Source organism: Physeter macrocephalus, chromosome 8 (assembly GCF_002837175.3).
Source record: "Physeter macrocephalus isolate SW-GA chromosome 8, ASM283717v5, whole genome shotgun sequence".
NCBI lineage: Eukaryota > Metazoa > Chordata > Mammalia > Artiodactyla > Physeteridae > Physeter > Physeter macrocephalus.
In genome coordinates this window covers 145,205,484-145,223,765 of record NC_041221.1, presented here as the reverse complement: position 1 = coordinate 145,223,765, position 18,282 = coordinate 145,205,484, and the positions used below count along the sequence as shown (strand labels likewise).

At 37.1% G+C, this 18,282-nt stretch overlaps 1 protein-coding gene across 2 annotated transcripts; it reads right to left on the bottom strand.

Moving 5' to 3' along the window:
- Positions 1-3,700: 3,700 nt before the first annotated feature.
- LOC102981764 (zinc finger protein 300) lies at positions 3,701-16,661 on the bottom strand. Of its 2 annotated transcripts, XM_055086855.1 has the most exons (5): positions 13,198-13,321; positions 12,465-12,508; positions 7,011-7,137; positions 6,640-6,766; positions 3,701-5,521 (listed from the first exon to the last, which is right to left on the bottom strand). In XM_055086855.1, the coding sequence occupies exons 2-5, from the start codon at positions 12,477-12,479 to the stop codon at positions 3,973-3,975; spliced, it is 1,818 nt and encodes a 605-aa protein (XP_054942830.1). In that variant the 5' UTR covers positions 12,480-12,508; positions 13,198-13,321; the 3' UTR covers positions 3,701-3,972. The 2 variants fall into 2 exon arrangements, 1 of the variants encoding a protein (XP_054942830.1); XR_008618145.1 differs by lacking the exons at positions 3,701-5,521; positions 6,640-6,766; positions 7,011-7,137 and adding exons at positions 8,247-8,621; positions 14,037-16,661 and having other exon boundaries at positions 12,465-12,626; positions 13,198-13,324.
- Between the last annotated feature and the right edge of the window lie 1,621 nt (positions 16,662-18,282).

The window sequence follows — 18,282 nt, the reverse complement described above, 5'->3', positions numbered from 1 at the left end:
ATATAAAAGAAGGGGAAGTTGAGCTTTCACAGATCTTCTGACTGTATCTCCTTGAATACTTATCCTGTTGGCATTTTTAGCTTATTAATGTAACTATTTTTAACTTGGTTGAATTTTTATAGCCATTGAAATGCAAAAATATTAAAGCTGAGTAATCAACATAAGAATAGACTTTGTTCATCTGTTGTTTTTACTGTTTTAGTAATATTGGTGTTGAAAATTTGAAGTTTGTTTAAGCATACTATAAGCAAAATAATTTAGTAATTCTGCTAATGTGGTTGGGAAACATTATTTTCAGTGTAAGATGAAATACTAGTAAAATATTAAGGATTTTATGAAAAGTATGAATGGAACAGTACAGACTCGCAATTTAAAACAGTATGTTCTGATCCCTTTCCAAGTCCACTGAAGGTGGTCTAAACTTAATGACTGGGGTATTATAACTCGGCATTTTCTTAACACTGTATTTAGAAGAATAGATGTTATTATAATGAACTCTATCAGCTTTTAATGTCATGTTTTGTGGGGGTTTTGTCTTTGAAAAATCTTTGCATAATGAAAGTCACAATTACTGTTTTCTTCTAGAACTTTATAGTTTCCACGTTTACATTTATGCTCATGACCTTTTTCACGTTGATTTTTATATATAGTATGAGTATGAGCTAGGAATCAAGAGTTTTTTGTATTGTTTTGTTTTTGCATATGGATTTCCAAATGTTCCAGCATTGTCTGTTGAAGACTACCTTCTGTCCATTGAGTTACCTTGACAACTGTTAAAAGTCTGTCATTCATGTGTGGTTTGACTTCTAGACTATACTGTTCCATTGACCTGTCTATTCTTATGCCAATACTATATACTCGATTACTCTAGCTTTATAATAAGCCTTGAAATCAGGTAATATGAGTCTTCTTCTTTCTTTCCAAAGATGTCTTGTTTATTCTAGGTCTTTTGCATTTCCACGTACATTTTTGAATCAAATTGTCGAATTCTACACAAATGTCTGCTGAGATTTTTTTGTGGGTGATTGAAATAAATATATAGATCAATTTGAGGAAAACTGATATCTTAACAGTCAATATTGAATCTTTCCATCTGTAAATACAGTATACCTCCTCACTTTTTTAGATATTTTGTGAAACCCATTTATCAGGTCTAGCAGATTTTTTTGTAGTCTTTGAAATCTTCTGTGTAGAAGACCATGTTATCTGCAAATAAAGACAATTTTATTTTCCTTTCCTGACTGTATGCTCCAACCCCACCCCCACTCCACCCCACCCTCCACCTTATTTTGTTTTCCCTACTGCACTGGCTAAGATCACCAGTACAATATTCACTAGGAAGAGCAGAACAGACATCTTTAACATTTCCCAATCTTGGGGCACACATTCAGTCTTTCACCATTAAATATGCTAACTTTAGATGTTCTATAGATGTCCTTCAACAATTTGAGAAAGCTGCGCTTTCTTCCTAGTTGTTGAGTTTTTATTGTAAATCGATGTGGAATTTTTGTCAAATAATTTTCCCCCATCTATAGAAATGACCATATAGTTATTCTTTTTAGGCTATTGGCATGTTGAATTATACCAATTTTTTTTTTGTACATTGGACCAAACTTGCATTCTTGAATTAAACTCTATTTAGCCATGATGTACTTTTTTTTTCAAAATATTTCTAGACTTGATTTGCAAATAGTCTGTTAAGGATGGTTGTGGCTATGTTCAGGAGAAATACTGGGCACTAATTTTATTTTTCTTGTAATGTCTGTCTGGCTTTAGCATCAGGAATAATGGTAGCCTCATAAAATATGTCAGGGATCCTTCCTCTTCTCTTTTCTGGAATAGATATTGCAGAATTGGCTTTTTCCTTTTTAACTTAGTTGTATTCAAATCTTTTCAATAACTTTTAAGTATCTTTAGAATCTGAATATGCCTATTGCTTCTTTTTCTTGCCTCATTGCACTGGCTAGCTCCTCTAGTAAAAAGCTGGAAAAAAAAAGCTGGTGAAATGTTAAACCAGGAGGTGCTAAATCTGAAATGAGATTTTAATAGAAACTCATTATCAGATCAATGAGGCTGCGCAGGAGCTGTAACAGTGGAAGGATCAAATGGGAAGTCTATGAGGTGGGAACTGTAAATCTTTGTGAAACCTATATAAGGTCCATACCTGTCACTATATAAAACCCCCTCTTCACTAAATTTTTCTATATTCCCAATATGATCCCTTGTCCTTCTCATGTCTCCATAAGAGCCAGTTAGGACATCTTCCATGAGGAACCCTCAGAGTAGCTCAACCCATGAGGTGTACTCTTAAGCCTTCTATCCCAGATCTGAATGGCCAGTTATATCTGATGACAGTGCTCTCAACTCAGTGTTAATAATGAGACCAGAAATTTGCCCACACAGGTTCCCACATCCCTCTCCATCAGGTATGCCCTCTCCCCTGCAGAGATTCTCACCCAGTTTCATAATAGATAGTTCAGCCATGAAGGAAGGGGATAAGGTGGGCATGAAATGTGAAGGAATCAAGTAGGAACTAAGGGAAGAACAATGTGAACATGGGTAAACCATGTTTGACCATATAGACACCCTCATCCTTGCCAGGTATGCTCTCCTGCAGAGCAGCTCCAGCAGGAGTCCTCATTTTAAGTTGCTCACGCAGGAATATGTGGGACCACAGGAGGAGGGCAGGAGATATTTTAGAGGTATTAAGTTCTCAAATCTATGGCAGACATGAATTCTTACCCCAAGAGTTTTCCTTTGTAAGTGTCCTCAGTTCCAGGGAGAACAGTTGCAGCGGCAGGACAGGGGTCATAAAGGAACTAAAGTGACATTAGACAGGGTCTTTATGTGCAAACACAATGGCTTATATAAATGTATGTAAAAAATAATAAAATCTCACTTTAACATGCCAAGAATCAAGACTACCATGGTCAAAGACAGTTAAATCAATCAGTCATAGAAATGGGGTACAAAAGCAGAGTATCCGGACTGCAAAGCAAGTTCAGATGTGTCATATTAGTCTTAGCATCCTGTTATAGGACAATAGAAAGATGAAAAGAACTAATATTAACTGAAAATGTGCTCTACACTGTACATTTATTTACCAATAAGAAAAAATATTCAGATGGGTAAAGTAGGCTTGCCTAAAGTCACACAATCTTTTGAGTAGTTGAGCCAGGATTAAAACCCAAACCATCTGGTTCAGTACCAAAGTCTTTCCACTATACCAAATTCCCAGTAAGGGACAGTAAAGAGGAGACTTGGTCAAGAAGCATCAATTTCAAGGTCCAGGGTCCTTCCAGAGATACAGATCAACTTATATGCTTGAGATGCGAAAATGTATAATTATCACCTTTACTGAATCTGATCAACCTATCTTTCCATCTTTGTATAAGAATTTTACATGTATATTTAGGGATCATGTTGAGCCCCCCCCCCCTTTTTCTTTTTTTGGCTGCTCTGCACAGCTTGCAGGATCTTAGTTCCCCGACCAGGGATTGAACCTGGGCCACAGCAGTGAAAGCGCCAAGTCCTACCACCAGGGAACTCCCAAGCCCCTCCTTATTAATAAAGTTTCTAGGAATTGATTTTTTTAACTCAAGTTTTCTTCATGTCCTTTATAGGGAATTACTGTACATGGCCAAAATAATGGCAAGCTAATATTAGCAATTTCACAATGTGTTTATTGTTATGGTATAATAAGGAATATGTAATTTGACAATATTCTATATACATAATTTGTTCTACTGACCATTCAGTTCATGACTTTAAAAGCTTTACATGCCATGGTGAAATGTCCTTCATTTATGTAATTATTTCCCATCATCTTTGCTGAGCTAGGTATCACCACACTACAGACACGAATTCTCGTTAACTTTTCTCTATAAAGATGTTGTCCACAAATTTATCAAATTAATCAGGTTTCTGTTGTTTATTAAGGCTTGAGCTAATACTGAAAGCTTGTCGGTGTTTTTAGTTCATTATGATTTTACCACTGCTGTGAATTCTCTGATGTACAGTGAGTTGTGATTTCTGGATGAAGGCTTTCCCACATACAGCACACCGATAAGGTCTTTCGCCAGTATGAATTCTCTGATGTAAAACAAGGTCTGACTTCTGAGAAAATGCCTTTCCACATTCAGCACATATATAAGGTTTCTCTCCTGTATGAATCCGCTGATGTCCTGGGAGGTGAGACTTTTGAGAGAAGGCTTTCCCACATTCAGTACAAACGTAAGGTTTTTCTCCTGTGTGAATCCTCTGATGTCCAATGAGATGTGATTTCTGACAGAAGGCTTTTCCACATTCACTGCATTTATAGGGCTTTTCTCCAGTATGCGTTCTCTGATGTATAATGAGCTGTGACTTCCGGGAGAAGGTCTTCCCACATGCAGTACATTCATAAGGTTTCTCCCCAGTATGAATTAACTGGTGTGTAATGAGTTCTGTCTTCCTGCTGAAGGCTTCCTCACATTGAGCACATTTGTACGGTTTCTCCCCAGTGTGAATCCTTTTATGTATGATGAGGTGGGACTTCTCACAGAAGGCTTTCCCACATTCAGTACACTCATAGGGCTTCTCTCCAGTATGAGCTCTATGATGTATAATCAGCTGTGACTTCTGGGAGAAGGCCTTACCACACTCTCTACATTCATAAGGTTTCTCTCCAGTGTGAATTCTCTGATGTATAATAAGGGGTGATTTCTGGGAGAAGGCTTTCCCACAGTCACTACATTCATATGGTTTTTCCCCAGTATGAACTCTTTGATGGATAATGAGGGATGATTTTTGAGAGAAGGCTTTTCCACATTCAGAACATTCATAAGGTTTCTCCCCAGTATGAATTCTTTGATGTACAATGAGGTGAAACTTCTCACTGAAGGCTTTCCCACATGCACCACAATTGTATGGTTTCTTCCCAGTATGAATTCGTTGATGTACAATGAGCTGCGACTTCTTAGCAAAGGCTTTTCCACATGTAATACATACACAGGTTTTCTCCTTAGTTTCAACATTCTGATACTGAATAAGGGATTGTTTCTTGCTGAAAATGTTTCCACACTCATTGTCATCACAGGGAATTGCTCGATTGTGAATTTTCTCAAGATCAGGATTGGACACACCATGGATGGATGATTTTTCACATCCAAAACTCTCATCAGGGTTTTTTCCTGAATTGCTCTTATTACAACTAGGTAGGTCAACACTAGATTTCAAGTTATTTTTAAATGCATCACAGTTATGGGACCTTTGTCTTGAAGTATCTGACACTATGCATTCTTGAAATATTTTCCCCAATGCATTATATTTGTGGTCTGACTCCACAGTCATTGTTTGGTTGTTGATGACTGTTACTTGCCTGAAAAGTCTGTTTTTCTGACATCTCTGCAGGTGGCCATCACCTTGACAGACTTTTAAAATGGAGTAAAATGAACCATCCTTTGTGACTCCTTTCAGTATCTTATTATGGAAGGAAACAGACCCCAAAATACATGATTGGGTGTTGTCAAGGTTACTTTTCCTGTCTAAAGGAAAGAAAGATAAAATAAAACAGTCATAAAGAATAATTAACAGAATGCAGAGAAGTATAAAAAATGACTGATCCAATGAAGGTGATGAACTCAAAACAGGGATGGAGACAGGCCATTTCATAAGACAGACAGCAAATAGTATGATGAGGGAAATGGTTAGACAAGGATGTTAAAGTGAAATATTTATGGAAAAACTATACCTGAAAGAGATAGAAAACTATCTGAGTTATTATCACTCTAATCTTGGATTACTCTTCTAGAGTCTTCCCATTTCTCCTGCTTTCTGAAGGGAAATGCTTTTCACCTTTCAAATGCATTTATTTTATAATTTGATATATATACTTGACTAGTATTATCCTGCCACCACTAGTCAAAGAAACAAGGTCTCTTCTGTACTCAAAATACTTTAACTCTCCTCAGTCTACTTTCCTAATTAACGACTAATACAAACAACAGAAAAACCCCAAATCTTGCTGTGGGTTCAGTATCAGATTCACACCAAGAATCCAAGCTTGAATTCCACAGTTCCCCATAAATTCCTTCTAAACATTATCAAATAAAACTAGCAAAGTTCTCCCAGAAAAGCCATATTTCCCTAACTTCAAGGTTTCGTTCATATACTCTTCATGCCCACCACCCATCAACAGTTTGTCTTCACCTCCCTCTCTCAGCATCATCAATACTCAATATATCTTTCAAAGCAGCTACAGCTGCATGCTATGAAAAATGCCTTTTCAAATTCTGTTTCATTTCTTTAGAGTCTAATTTTCTCTGAACTTTTAAAAACAGTAGCAGTATCTGACATTTAATTCTGTAATGCAACCTGTGTTCTTAGAAGGAATTTGCCTTCTATTGCCTATTAAGCCTTTTCATAAAATGCATTAAATATATATTAAATATATTAAACAAATATATATTTAATACATAATATATACATATACAATCAATAAGAAATAGCTATCCCCTATAAAGGTTCACAGTTATTTAATTGATTATTTGTTGAATGCCTACTAAATTCTCAGCACAGGAACAAAGAATAAGAGAATTCACTAAGGAGAGAAACATAAGCCTCAGGCATCAATCAACTAAAAAAAACCTGATATTTCACTTCCCTTGTCGCCCATCTGCCTGATCTTCATATGGATAGATCCAATTTGGTATGTCTCTCTTTATGATCCATGGATCTTCTCCTTGTTCCAACTTGGAGATGACATCTGGTTTGGAAACTGGATGCCCTATTAAATGGAAATCACAGAGGAACTGGGATAGACTGCACAGAAGGCAAAAGAGAAGGTGCAGTTTAAGGAGGTCTAAAATGAAGTAGTACATTTGGCCCTCAGCAAAGTAATGACCTCCATCAGGGAAGGTACGAAGATCATAAAAGTCATTATATATGTCAGGAACCACCTAACCACAGAGACTGATAAGGAAAGGCACTTGATTGGACAAGTCTGAGTTATACAGGGAAGTCATCCTTACCCACTGAGACCAGGTGGCTGTAGTTCTCCAGCATCACATCCCTGTACAGGGTCTTCTGAGCAGGGTCCAGTTGCTGCCACTCCTCCTGGGTGAAATCCACAGCCACATCCTTGAATGATACTAACCCCTGTAACAGTATATTCCTGTTCAATCTAAAGTGATCATTCTTATCATCTCTAATATAGTATGCAAAACTATACCTACATCTAGTTTTGTATCAGAGTATTTGGGAGAACCAATGTAAAATCCTGCCTTTAGCAAGAAGACCCAGACAGTACAGGAAAACAGAAGAGGTAAATCATAAAATACCTACCTAATACAAATGGTAATTTAGTAAGTGATAAGGGCAGCATTAAAGCAGCTCAGAGGAATTTTGGAAAACAATTCAAGTAACAATAAGGAAACAATTACTTAAATTTGATGGAATAATATACAGCTCTTTCAACATGTGGAAATACATGAAAGAATAAATGAAAAAAACAGCATAAGTTAATATGTACACACTGAATATAACTATGAAAATGTATCTCTGTGCACTAATAAATTAGAAAAGAACTAGCATTACATAAAGATTTTAGTTTAGTATTAAAAAAACACACAGCTGAGAGGAAGATGTATTATTCAATGAATAGTACTGAAACAACTGGACAGTTAACAGGAAAAGAATAATGTTGAAGCCATATGTTAGAGGCTGAATTGTATACCCTGAAAATTCATAAGTTGAAGTCCTAACCCCTAGTACCTCAGAATGTGACCTTATTTGGAAATAGGGTTACTGCAGATGTAATTAGTTATATGAGGTTATTAGGGTGGACCCTAATCCAATATGACCGAGGTCCACATCAAAAGGAGAAATCTGAACAGAGAGACACACACACACAGAGGGAAGACAGTATGAAGAGACATGAGGAGAAGATAGTTATCTACAAGCCAAAGAGAGAGACTTGGAACAGATCCTTCCCTCACAGCCCTCAGAAGGAACCAACCTTGATGATACCTTAAGTTTTGACTTCTAGTCTCCAGAACTGTGACACAAAAAATTTCTGTTGTTTAACCCACACAGTGTGTGGTATTCTGTTAGGGCAGCCCTAGATGCCATAATAAAATACATCAATTATAACTAATACAATGATATCTTATGTCTTGGAAAAGAGAAAAAAATATATTCTGGATGGAGTAAAAATTTAAACTCTAAAAATACCCAAAATTATATAACAACAAAACAAAACCTGGCTGGGAAGATTTTTATTAATAATATTTTTAAATTAATTTATTAATTTATTTATTTTTGTCTGCGTTGTGTCTTTGTTGCTGCACGTAGGCTTTCTCTAGTTACTGGGAGCGGGGGCTACTCTTCCTTGCGGTGCGTGGGCTCCTCATCGCGGTGGCTTCTCTTGTTGTGGAGCATGGGCTCTAGGGGTCACAGACTTCAGTAGTTATGGCACGTGGGCTCAGCAGTTGTGGCTCGCAGGCTCTAGGGTGCAGGCTCAGTAGTTGTGGCACATGGGCTTTGGTGCTCCGCGGCATGTGGGATCTTCCCGGACCAGGGCTCAAACCCGTGTCCCCTGCATTGGCAGACAGGTTCTTAACCATTGCGCCACCAGGGAAGCCCTTTATTAATAATTATAGAGAAGGATTTTTAAAGTTTAACATATAAAAAGAAAAAAGCCACATTTAGATAATGAGAGAATGTCAGAGTTCTTGGATTCTAATCCAATCCCCTCATTTCACAGGAAAGGAATCTTAGCTTCTTCTAAATCTAACAGTTCTCCTATATATATGCAATAGCTAGGAATATAATGAAATACATCAATTATAACAGAAATATTGAAAAACACACTTAAGAAATATGCAGGAAACATTCACGAGAAAATTATAACAACTATTGACATGACACTGAAATAAAGGACTTGGGTAACTGCAGAGCCAGAGGTGTTTCTGGAGGGTAAATTGATTATTTTAATTATGCCACCATTATGTATGTTCATAATAGTTGTCACCTAATAGTGGAATATGAATGATTTGTATTATTTTAAACTACTCTTGAGGGTTTTTCCCTAATTATTCCATTGTTATCAAATATTGCTTTCAGAATGAAAAAAAAATTAAATATCAACATTCCTCTGCTTAAAAGACTCTTTTGGGTCCATCCTTGCATATATAATTAGTCTCATCTCAATCATCTCAATGTTAAGGTTTCCCTCACCCAACATCAAGTCTCATATTCACACCAGCAAGCTGCCAAGCATTCAGTTTGTTCCCATAGCAATCCCTTTAGTTTTCCCACTTTACATATGAGAGAATTGAGGATTACAGTGGTTAATTCACTTCTTGCCAGAGGTTACACTGAATATATGACTGATTAACTGTCAGATTTAAAAGCGGGTGTCCTGACTCAGTAGCTGGGTTCTTGACCACTGTACTCCACAATGCCTGCCTTGATACTGTAAACAAGACCTTTTATATTTTATTACCTTAATGCCACCTTCAGACAAACTTGCCATGAGACACCCTCTGCTTTAGTTTTCCTCAAATTCTCAGCCTTTTCTACTTTTTCAAATGCTGTTTCCTATCCTCATCCTACTTCCTTCACGATCCACAGTTTAATAATCTTTTAAGACTCTTATCCTTTACTTATTTGTAAAGCTGGCTGCTCCCCCTTATCGACTATAAAAGTTCCTTGCTCCCATGTCTATTATAGAGCTTTTATGTGTTAACGTTAGTTTCCACATCTGTTCACCCCATTTTTCTCTGCATTCATCCCAAGAAAGAACCATGTGTAACTCTTGATATATTCCACAGCCAGCCAGCACCTGTGACAAATATTGAATACTCAAGAAATGTTTGCTAAAAAGGAATGAATGAAAATTATAGAGAATAAAATAAATTTCATGCTTAGTTAAGAACAGTTTTGTGTGCTGTCAATAATATTCTTGTGACCTAAAGAACAGTAACATGAGGAAGATAATAAATGTAGAATGTAGAGGGAAACCATTCTGATAAGAAAATTAATAAATGTAATGCTGACATTCTAATTTTGCTTTATCAATGATACTAGAATGCTTTAATATACTAATATGTATAAATTTTAATTTTGAGTAAAATTTTGAGTAAAATAGTGCATAATCAGTGGAAAATTGTACTTTCCAATCTGCTACAAGCAATTTTTACAGCTTGAGTGACTGGAAGAATGGAAGAGATGGAGGAAATGGAAGGGAGTAGGTGTTAAGAGGGAGAAAAAAAGGATAGATATGTGTGAAAATGATGACTTCACTTCTGGACTGTATGGAAAAAATATAAATCTTTCTTCCTGAGCTAACAAGCAAGTTAATTAGCCATGATAGTTGGATTTATTGGGCCAATAAAAAATCCATTTTCGGGCTTCCCTGGTGGCGCAGTGGTTGAGAGTCCGCCTGCCGATGCAGGGGACACGGGTTCGTGCCCCGCTCCGGGAAGATCCCACATGCCGCTGAGCGGCTGGGCCCGTGAGCCATGGCCGCTGAGCTTGCGCGTCCGGAGCCTGTGCTCCACAACGGGAGAGGCCCGCATACCGCAAAAAAAAAAAAAAAAAAATGAATCCATTTTCATCTTTAAAGCAGCTCTAACAGAAATATAAAGCCAACCAGATAAGTAATTTTAAATTTTCTAGTAGCAACATTCAAAAAATTATTTTCAATATATATTTATCCCAGTATATTCAAAATATCATTTCAACATGTAATCAATCTTTAAAAATTATTAATGAATTTCTGCAATTATATCTTCAAAACCCACTATGTACTTTACACTCAAAGCACACTTCAATTCAGACTAGCCAATTTCAAGCGCTCAATAACCACATGAGGCTGGTGGCTCTGTATTGGACAGCACAGCTCCAAAGCTACTGAGACCCCAAAAGGAAAAAAACCTGTCTTTTCACAATAGAATTCATTTGTTAAGCTCCACTGTAAAATATACATAAGAACTCCTAATGCAAAAACCGATTCCAAGATTTGACAATAATAATGATGATATAATAATAATAGCTAATACTTAAATATAAAACAAACCATCCCCAGTTACAGTTCTAAGCATGGTTTTTACTCAATTTTCACAACAACCCTATGAGGATTACAATCTCCATTTTACAGATGAAGAAACAATTCCAGTCCACAAGGATATATTATGGATCTGCTAAAATAATAAAGGAGAATTCTATATACCGGCATAGGAAGATATTCAAAATGTATACAAAAATTTTTATACGGGACATTAAAGTTAAAAATCAAGTTGCAAAACAGAATGTTTACTATAACATTATTTTTCCCCAAAAAAGGAACAAGCAAAGTAAGAGACACCCCTGGCACTGGTACTATTACACATGTATGCTCCATCACAAGGTTAGAAACAAATGGTTAACACTGATAATCTCAAGAGGAGGGGAGTTTAAGTTAAAAGGTCCCTCAGTGTTTAAATTTTTATCTTTTTATATACTTAAAGATTTTCATACCGTATATATAGTGAATATTGGCAGGAAGAAAAAATAACAGACTGTTAAAAACAGAAACATAGAGAAGGAACTAGCCCCAAGTTAGACAGTAATCCTACAAACTCTGAAACCATAGTAAAGGGTACAGCGCATCAGTGACCCTTGCTCTCCAAAGCTCTGCCAGACAATTATATTTTAAGAACTGCTTTTTAAAAGAAATATATATTTTGGAAGACCATTCAAAATGTATCCATCCTATATTATCTAGACTTTATCGGTAGAGAAAGCTGGCCAATAGGACGCCTCTATAATCAATCTGGTCCTCTAAAGAAGAGGTCAACAAACTTTTTCAGTGAAGTGTATATTTTCAGCATTGCAGGCCATATAGTGCCATTGTAGTACAAAAAAAGCCATAGACAATATGTAAACAAATGGCATGGCTGTGCTGCCAATAAAACTTTATTTACAAAAACAGTTGGAGAACTGAATTTAGGCAATAGTTTGATGACTCCAGCTCTAAAGGATAAAGTTAAGGAGTTTGACTATGACATTATGATAACTTCCCTCTAAAAGAAATCACTCTGTGATACAGCTACAAGAAATTTATTACTGCATTTACCACAGGAGTGTTGGTGAGAACACTGCACACTCCACCACCTAGAGAAAGACCCAAAAATGAAATCTTAGTCTTATATGGCAAGAAATAATTTCTTCTCATGGGAAATGTATCTGCTTTCTCTTCTGAGGTCTGCAAATCATGTAACTGATGATGTCAGCAAGAAAGATTAAAAAAATTGGTACATCAGTTTTTTAAAATGGTTTCAGGCCAGGTTATCTATATATTACCTAGCAACTCTTTCTAGGTCTGGATCTTTATTTTGGCTGTCTTTCCCCGATCCAAATTTTAGTTATCTTCATTTTTCCATTTGATTGTATGAAAAAGCAAAAAAAAGAAATTTAAGAAATTAAAAATTAAAGCAACTCACCTGGGACTTCATCATTTTCTGCTCTCTTCTAAAAAGATAGATGCCTGAAAAGGCAAAATTGGTATCAGAAGGACGTTTTCATAGATCAGACGCAGACTGCAGCTTCCACATTCACCAGTCTAGAAACAGCTACCACAGAAGTCAGGTAGATGTTAGGCCAACCTGTGGGAGAAGACTGTTCAGTCTTTATAGAAAGATCAGCACGTATCATGTGAAGGAAGTCCTCTTGTGACTACATACTATGATCATACAGAACTTGGACAAGGTTTTTTAATTGTATAGATGTGAACATATGTTTCCTGTTGATTTATTAACAACTTATTTTCCCCACTATGAACCAGCAATTCCACTCTAATGTTTTCGTAAGGCAATACATACACACACACACACACACACACACACACACACACACACACACACACACAAAGATGAAGTTCCCCGGCAATAAGAATGGCTAATGACTAAATGAAAAACAGAGGAATGTATTCCCTTATTCCTCAGAAAGGAATCAGCAGCTGAATTCTAATAATCTCCCAAGAGCTCTCATATTTTCCTTCAACTCAGCAGACTTTCCTGCCAATCAATATTCATGGACCAAAATGTCAATTTTAAGATGTTTTCCGTTTAAATTTTTATTGCTGATTTCAACAGTATGGTTGTCTGCATATAAAAATGGTGGTATGTTGGAACCACTGATACAACGGAACATACCCTAACGTAAGAAGGTACATACCTGGGAAATCCTTCTCAGTCCCAGAAGGAGTCAGGTAGGTAAGACTTAACTCGTTCAGAGGAAGTGGGTGCTCCCATGATAGACAGACTGTTTTATATGGGGTATTCCAGGCTTTGTCAAAATAGATCTGGAAGGAAACAACCAGGGGAAATAGTCATACTTATCTCTGGGCACCCAACAGGTGTTCAATAAACGTTTCTTGAATAAAATATAAAATGATTTAAATAAACTTAAAAAGAGATAGGACAAAAATCACACTTTTCATAATAATCCTATCTTTTTTGATTTGTTTGGTCTTGTTTCAAAATGATCATTTTTATGCAGGGCACCAGACTAAGGGCATAATGGTTGAGAAGAGATTTGACCTTTAAGGTTGCCTATGACCTGTGGAAATTTTAATGTATGTAAAAAAAAGGAGGGCTGATCGTCAAGACGCCCTGATCCCGTTACTGCTCCCTCCAAATCTCTGAATCCTCGGACCTAGCAATCACATACCCCCACAGATCTGCCCCATGCCCACCACATCACTGACTGCCACATGGATGCCCTCATCATTTAGTCCACAGCCTCCGTCACCAATCACTGATTCCTCAGAATCCGCTAAATCCCTGACCCAATCATCACCAATCAGTCCGCCTACACACCATTTCTGATCCCACAGACAACCCCGTCACTGACACACCGTTATCCAATTACTAACCTCAGAGCTCACCCCATCCCTGACTCCCAAATAAGCCCAACCCTAATCCTACACACCTTCCCCACCAGTGACTTAATCATTCTCCAATCACTGACACTCACGGACCCCTCCTGTCCCATTACCAATCCAAAAGACTCACTCATCACCACACATGTCCGCCTTCTGACCTGCAGTTCCGTTATCAGATCTAGAAACGCCCGTCACGGCTTAACCCGGGACAGCTGTCACATCCATAGCGGCGAACTCTCCCGCTTCCTGTCTGGGTGAGCAAAGCACTGGTCTCCCGGGCCTGCGCTGTTCGGTACCGGGCAGCTTTGCCCACTCCGCACTCTGGGCGGCTTTGTTCAGGAGGCAATATGGCCGCTCCCATGCGTTGTGTCTCAGTAGGAGCCGCCATCTTGAGAGGCCGGCCAGTTCCGTACAAGCAGAGGAATTCGGTTTATTCGGAGGCTGGGCTGTACCACCGCGGCAGCGAGGGGAGGGGGAAAAGATGACATAAAGGAGAATTATACAAACCAGTAACATGCAAAATTTTGCAGAGAGATTTTATAGGAGGGCTGGGTAAGAAGTTTGAGTGAATGTCCTCTATTAGAAAGCTTCATTTGGTGGAAGAGGAAGAATTTGGAACAGTAAAATATCCTCATTGGCGACTTTACCTAAAAGTGTTTGTAAATGGCACAGCCCTCTACCGGGAGATTCTACTTGCTGAGAGGGGTGAAAACGGGGAATGGAGATTCCACTGTGGGAAAAAGGGGCCAGAGTGATGGAAGAGTTCACTGAGGAGCAGAGAAAGAGGACACACAGAAATAATGAACTTTACGCTAAAAACGATTTTATGGAATTCTCTAGGAGAAACTACTACTACTGCAGTAACAAGTTGCAGAGGCCGACTGAAGAAAATAAAGTGAGAGGGAAGAGGAGATGAGAATCAGAGACTAGGAGGAAACAAGAATAATGGGGGCAAAGGAGAATCTTGTGGAGACAGAGAGATGGGAAACTTAAGCGTTAAAAATGGAAGCACAGGAACAGAAGTGGGAAAGCGGACACAACACGGGAGACTCAGAGGGAGACTGAGACCGAGTAGGAGGAGGCTAAAACAACAGAAGGAAAGAAAAGAGAGGAAGAGAGTGAGGAGGTTAGACTTCAGGGGAAAAAAATCACTTGATTAAAAAAAAAAACAAAACAAAACCCAACGAAACACTTATCATAGCCTTTACCTTACATCAAGCTTTTTTACTTAAAAAAAGGCATACTAACAAACTGATGTTTCCTGTACATAAATAGATACAATTTTGAATCATCATAGATTTCACAAGAGCCATGATTTCTGGCTTGTGTGTAATTAAATGAGCCGCAATTTTACATTAGCAGTTTTGTTTCCCATGTCAAATAAAAACATGTCTGGATTTAGATATGAAGAGATTTTATTCAGAAAGATTATTGCAATAGGGAAAATGTACCAATCTCAGAAATCTGCAAGCACCTCACAAAATCAAACAGGAAAAGGCTTTTCTTTAATAGGGAGGTGTAAGAAGGGTTAGCAGGAACTTTGAAGAGGTGGAGGTGTGCAAGTGGCAAAACCAGGGTACTTTAACAGGAAATGTTTCTAGGGTCTTCGGATTCTGAGAATAAGCTGCTGAAGAAGGATGTTCCACATATCCTTACCCTTTAGTGTATGTTTAAACTTGGGGTCAAGCCAAAATTTAGGAGTATGAGGGGAGGAAAAAGGCCTAACATTTGGTCAAGACAAAGAAGAGGGTAAGAAATGGGCAACCAGCAGCACTCCAATTTAAACTTCCACAGTTACATCAATCTTTATTGCATGTCTTGTGCGTAAGACACTGTAGTCACTCACTGTGTTATGCACTAAGGGTATAGTAATGATTAATTCAGAATCCTAAAGCAGTGATACCAGTGGAAATTGATATGGGAAGGGATCAGATTGTGCAGAGCCATGTAGAAATTGTGAAAATGTTAGCTGTTTATCCTAAGCATGATGGGAAGCTGTCCTTATTTTAATATTTAATTAAAAAAGAAGGTGGAAAGGAGTCCTCTCCTATAATGAAAGAAAAATTACAGCCACAGTAAGATACTATTTCTCATCTATTACCTTGTTAAAAAAAAAGTATCCTTAGTTTGGAAATACACAGTGTTATTAGTAAAGTCATGGGAACCTGGAATTCTCATATATTACTCATGGGACAGAAAAATGGTATAGCCCCTATATAGAAGATTTAGCAATAGTTAACAAAACTATATGTATTCATTATCTATTGCTGTGTAACAAATTACCTGAAATTTAGCAGTCTGAAACTATATACATTGTTGTAATTAACTGTTTCATAGTTTCTGTGATTGGAGAATGTGGGAATAGCTTAACTGGGTGGTTCAGGTCTAGTCTGTCATGAGGTTGCAGTCAAGCTGTCAGCCAGGGCTGCAATTATTTCAAGGCTGAACTGGAGGAGGTTATGCTTCTAAACTCGATCAAGTAGCTGATGACAAGCCTCAGAATTTCAATTTCCAAGCTCAGTTGCTCACCATGGGAGGATTTCCTTCGGCTACTCTATTATCCTCATGACATGGTAGGGGTCATCCCTCTCAAGCCTCCCTCTTAGTATGGAAGCTGGCTTCTACCCAGACCAGTGAGTCAAGGGAAAGAGAGTGAGAGAGCACACACAAGATAGAAGCCATAGTCTTCTTATAACCTAAATTAAAAATGACATCTCATTACTTCTTTTGTATTCTATTTCCTGAAAGTGAATCACTAAGGGTGCCCACAATCAAATGAATGGGAATTGAGCTCTACCTCTTAAGGGGAGGATTATTCTAAAACCACAACACTACATGTAAGCTTTTGCCTTTTAACTCAGAAACTCCATTCCAGGAATATGTCCCAAATGCACATTGGCAAAAAAAAAAAAAAAAAAAAAAAGTTACTCATTGTGGTACTATTTTTAATACCAAAAGACATCAGTCAACCCAAACATCTACTAACAGGTCTAGCTGTATAAATTACAGTATACACACAAAACAGTACTATTCAGCTGTAAGAGAGAGACAGAGAGAAGTATCTCTATGTACTAATATGGAGGTAACTTCAGGATATAATGTTATATGAGGGAAAAAAAGTAGAAAAAAAATGAAAATAGTTTGTTATTACCATTTATTTTCTAAAAATATGAATATGTATACAGTTAATTCTACTTATTCATGGTAGCTATATTCAATTAAGTTGCTGCAAACGCAGAATTAGTGAATACTGAACCATTTCTCCAAAGGGGAATAAATCAACATAAAATAGATTATAATCTTAAATTACAACTTAATATAATTAAGATTATAACCTTAAAAACAACTTATGTTGGTGGATTCTGAATATGTCCCAAATACACATTGGCAAAAAAAAAAAAAAAAAAAAAGTTACTCATTGTGGTACTATTTTTAATACCAAAAGACATCAGTCAACCCAAACATCTACTAACAGGTCTAGCTGTATAAATTACAGTATACACACAAAACAGTACTATTCAGCTGTAAGAGAGAGACAGAGAGAAGTATCTCTATGTACTAATATGGAGGTAACTTCAGGATATAATGTTATATGAGGGAAAAAAAGTAGAAAAAAAATGAAAATAGTTTGTTATTACCATTTATTTTCTAAAAATATGAATATGTATACAGTTAATTCTACTTATTCATGGTAGCTATATTCAATTAAGTTGCTGCAAACACAGAATTAGTGAATACTGAACCATTTCTCCAAAGGGGAATAAATCAACATAAAATAGATTATAATCTTAAATTACAACTTAATATAATTAAGATTATAACCTTAAAAACAACTTATGTTGGTGGATTCTATTTTCTTTATTTTACCAAAAAAAAAAAACCAAGGTTCAGAACAGTTAAGTAATTTGCCTGAGGTCCAGTAACAAAGGCCAGAGTTAGATTCAAACCCTATGCAACTGACTCCAGAGCTGGAGTTTCTTGCACTACACTGAATTTCCCCTACCATCCCTGTCATCGGTTCATCTCTGTATGAGAGCTGAAACAGGAAGGCAGAGCATCCCCTTGTTTAAACTCAGCCAGGAATGTGTGCATGGGGCAACTCAGATTTTTCGCTACTCTGTGCATGTCTGCCAATGACTGAAAAAGCACTGTGAGTATCGATTTTGAGATTATAAATACATTTTAGCAAGTAGGTGAATTTGCAGATACTGAATTTGTGAATAATGAAAATCAACTGTATATGTTTACCTTAAAAATAAAAAGCAAATGATGGAAGAATAAGCCATCAAATAAAATATCATCTACAAAAGGTATTATTAGTTATCTATTGAAATGTAGCAACCTACCCCAAAACTTAGTGGCTTAAAACAACACAC

Bases quoted from the DNA above. Each gene is read 5' to 3' on its own strand.
- LOC102981764 (XM_055086855.1), bottom strand. The intron at 6,767-7,010 runs GTAAGGATGACT...TCCATTTAATAG, and splicing joins CAGCCACCTGGTCTCAGTGG to GGCATCCAGTTTCCAAACCA. The intron at 5,522-6,639 runs GTGAAATATCAG...TCCTTTAGACAG, and splicing joins GCAGATGGGCGACAAGGGAA to GAAAAGTAACCTTGACAACA.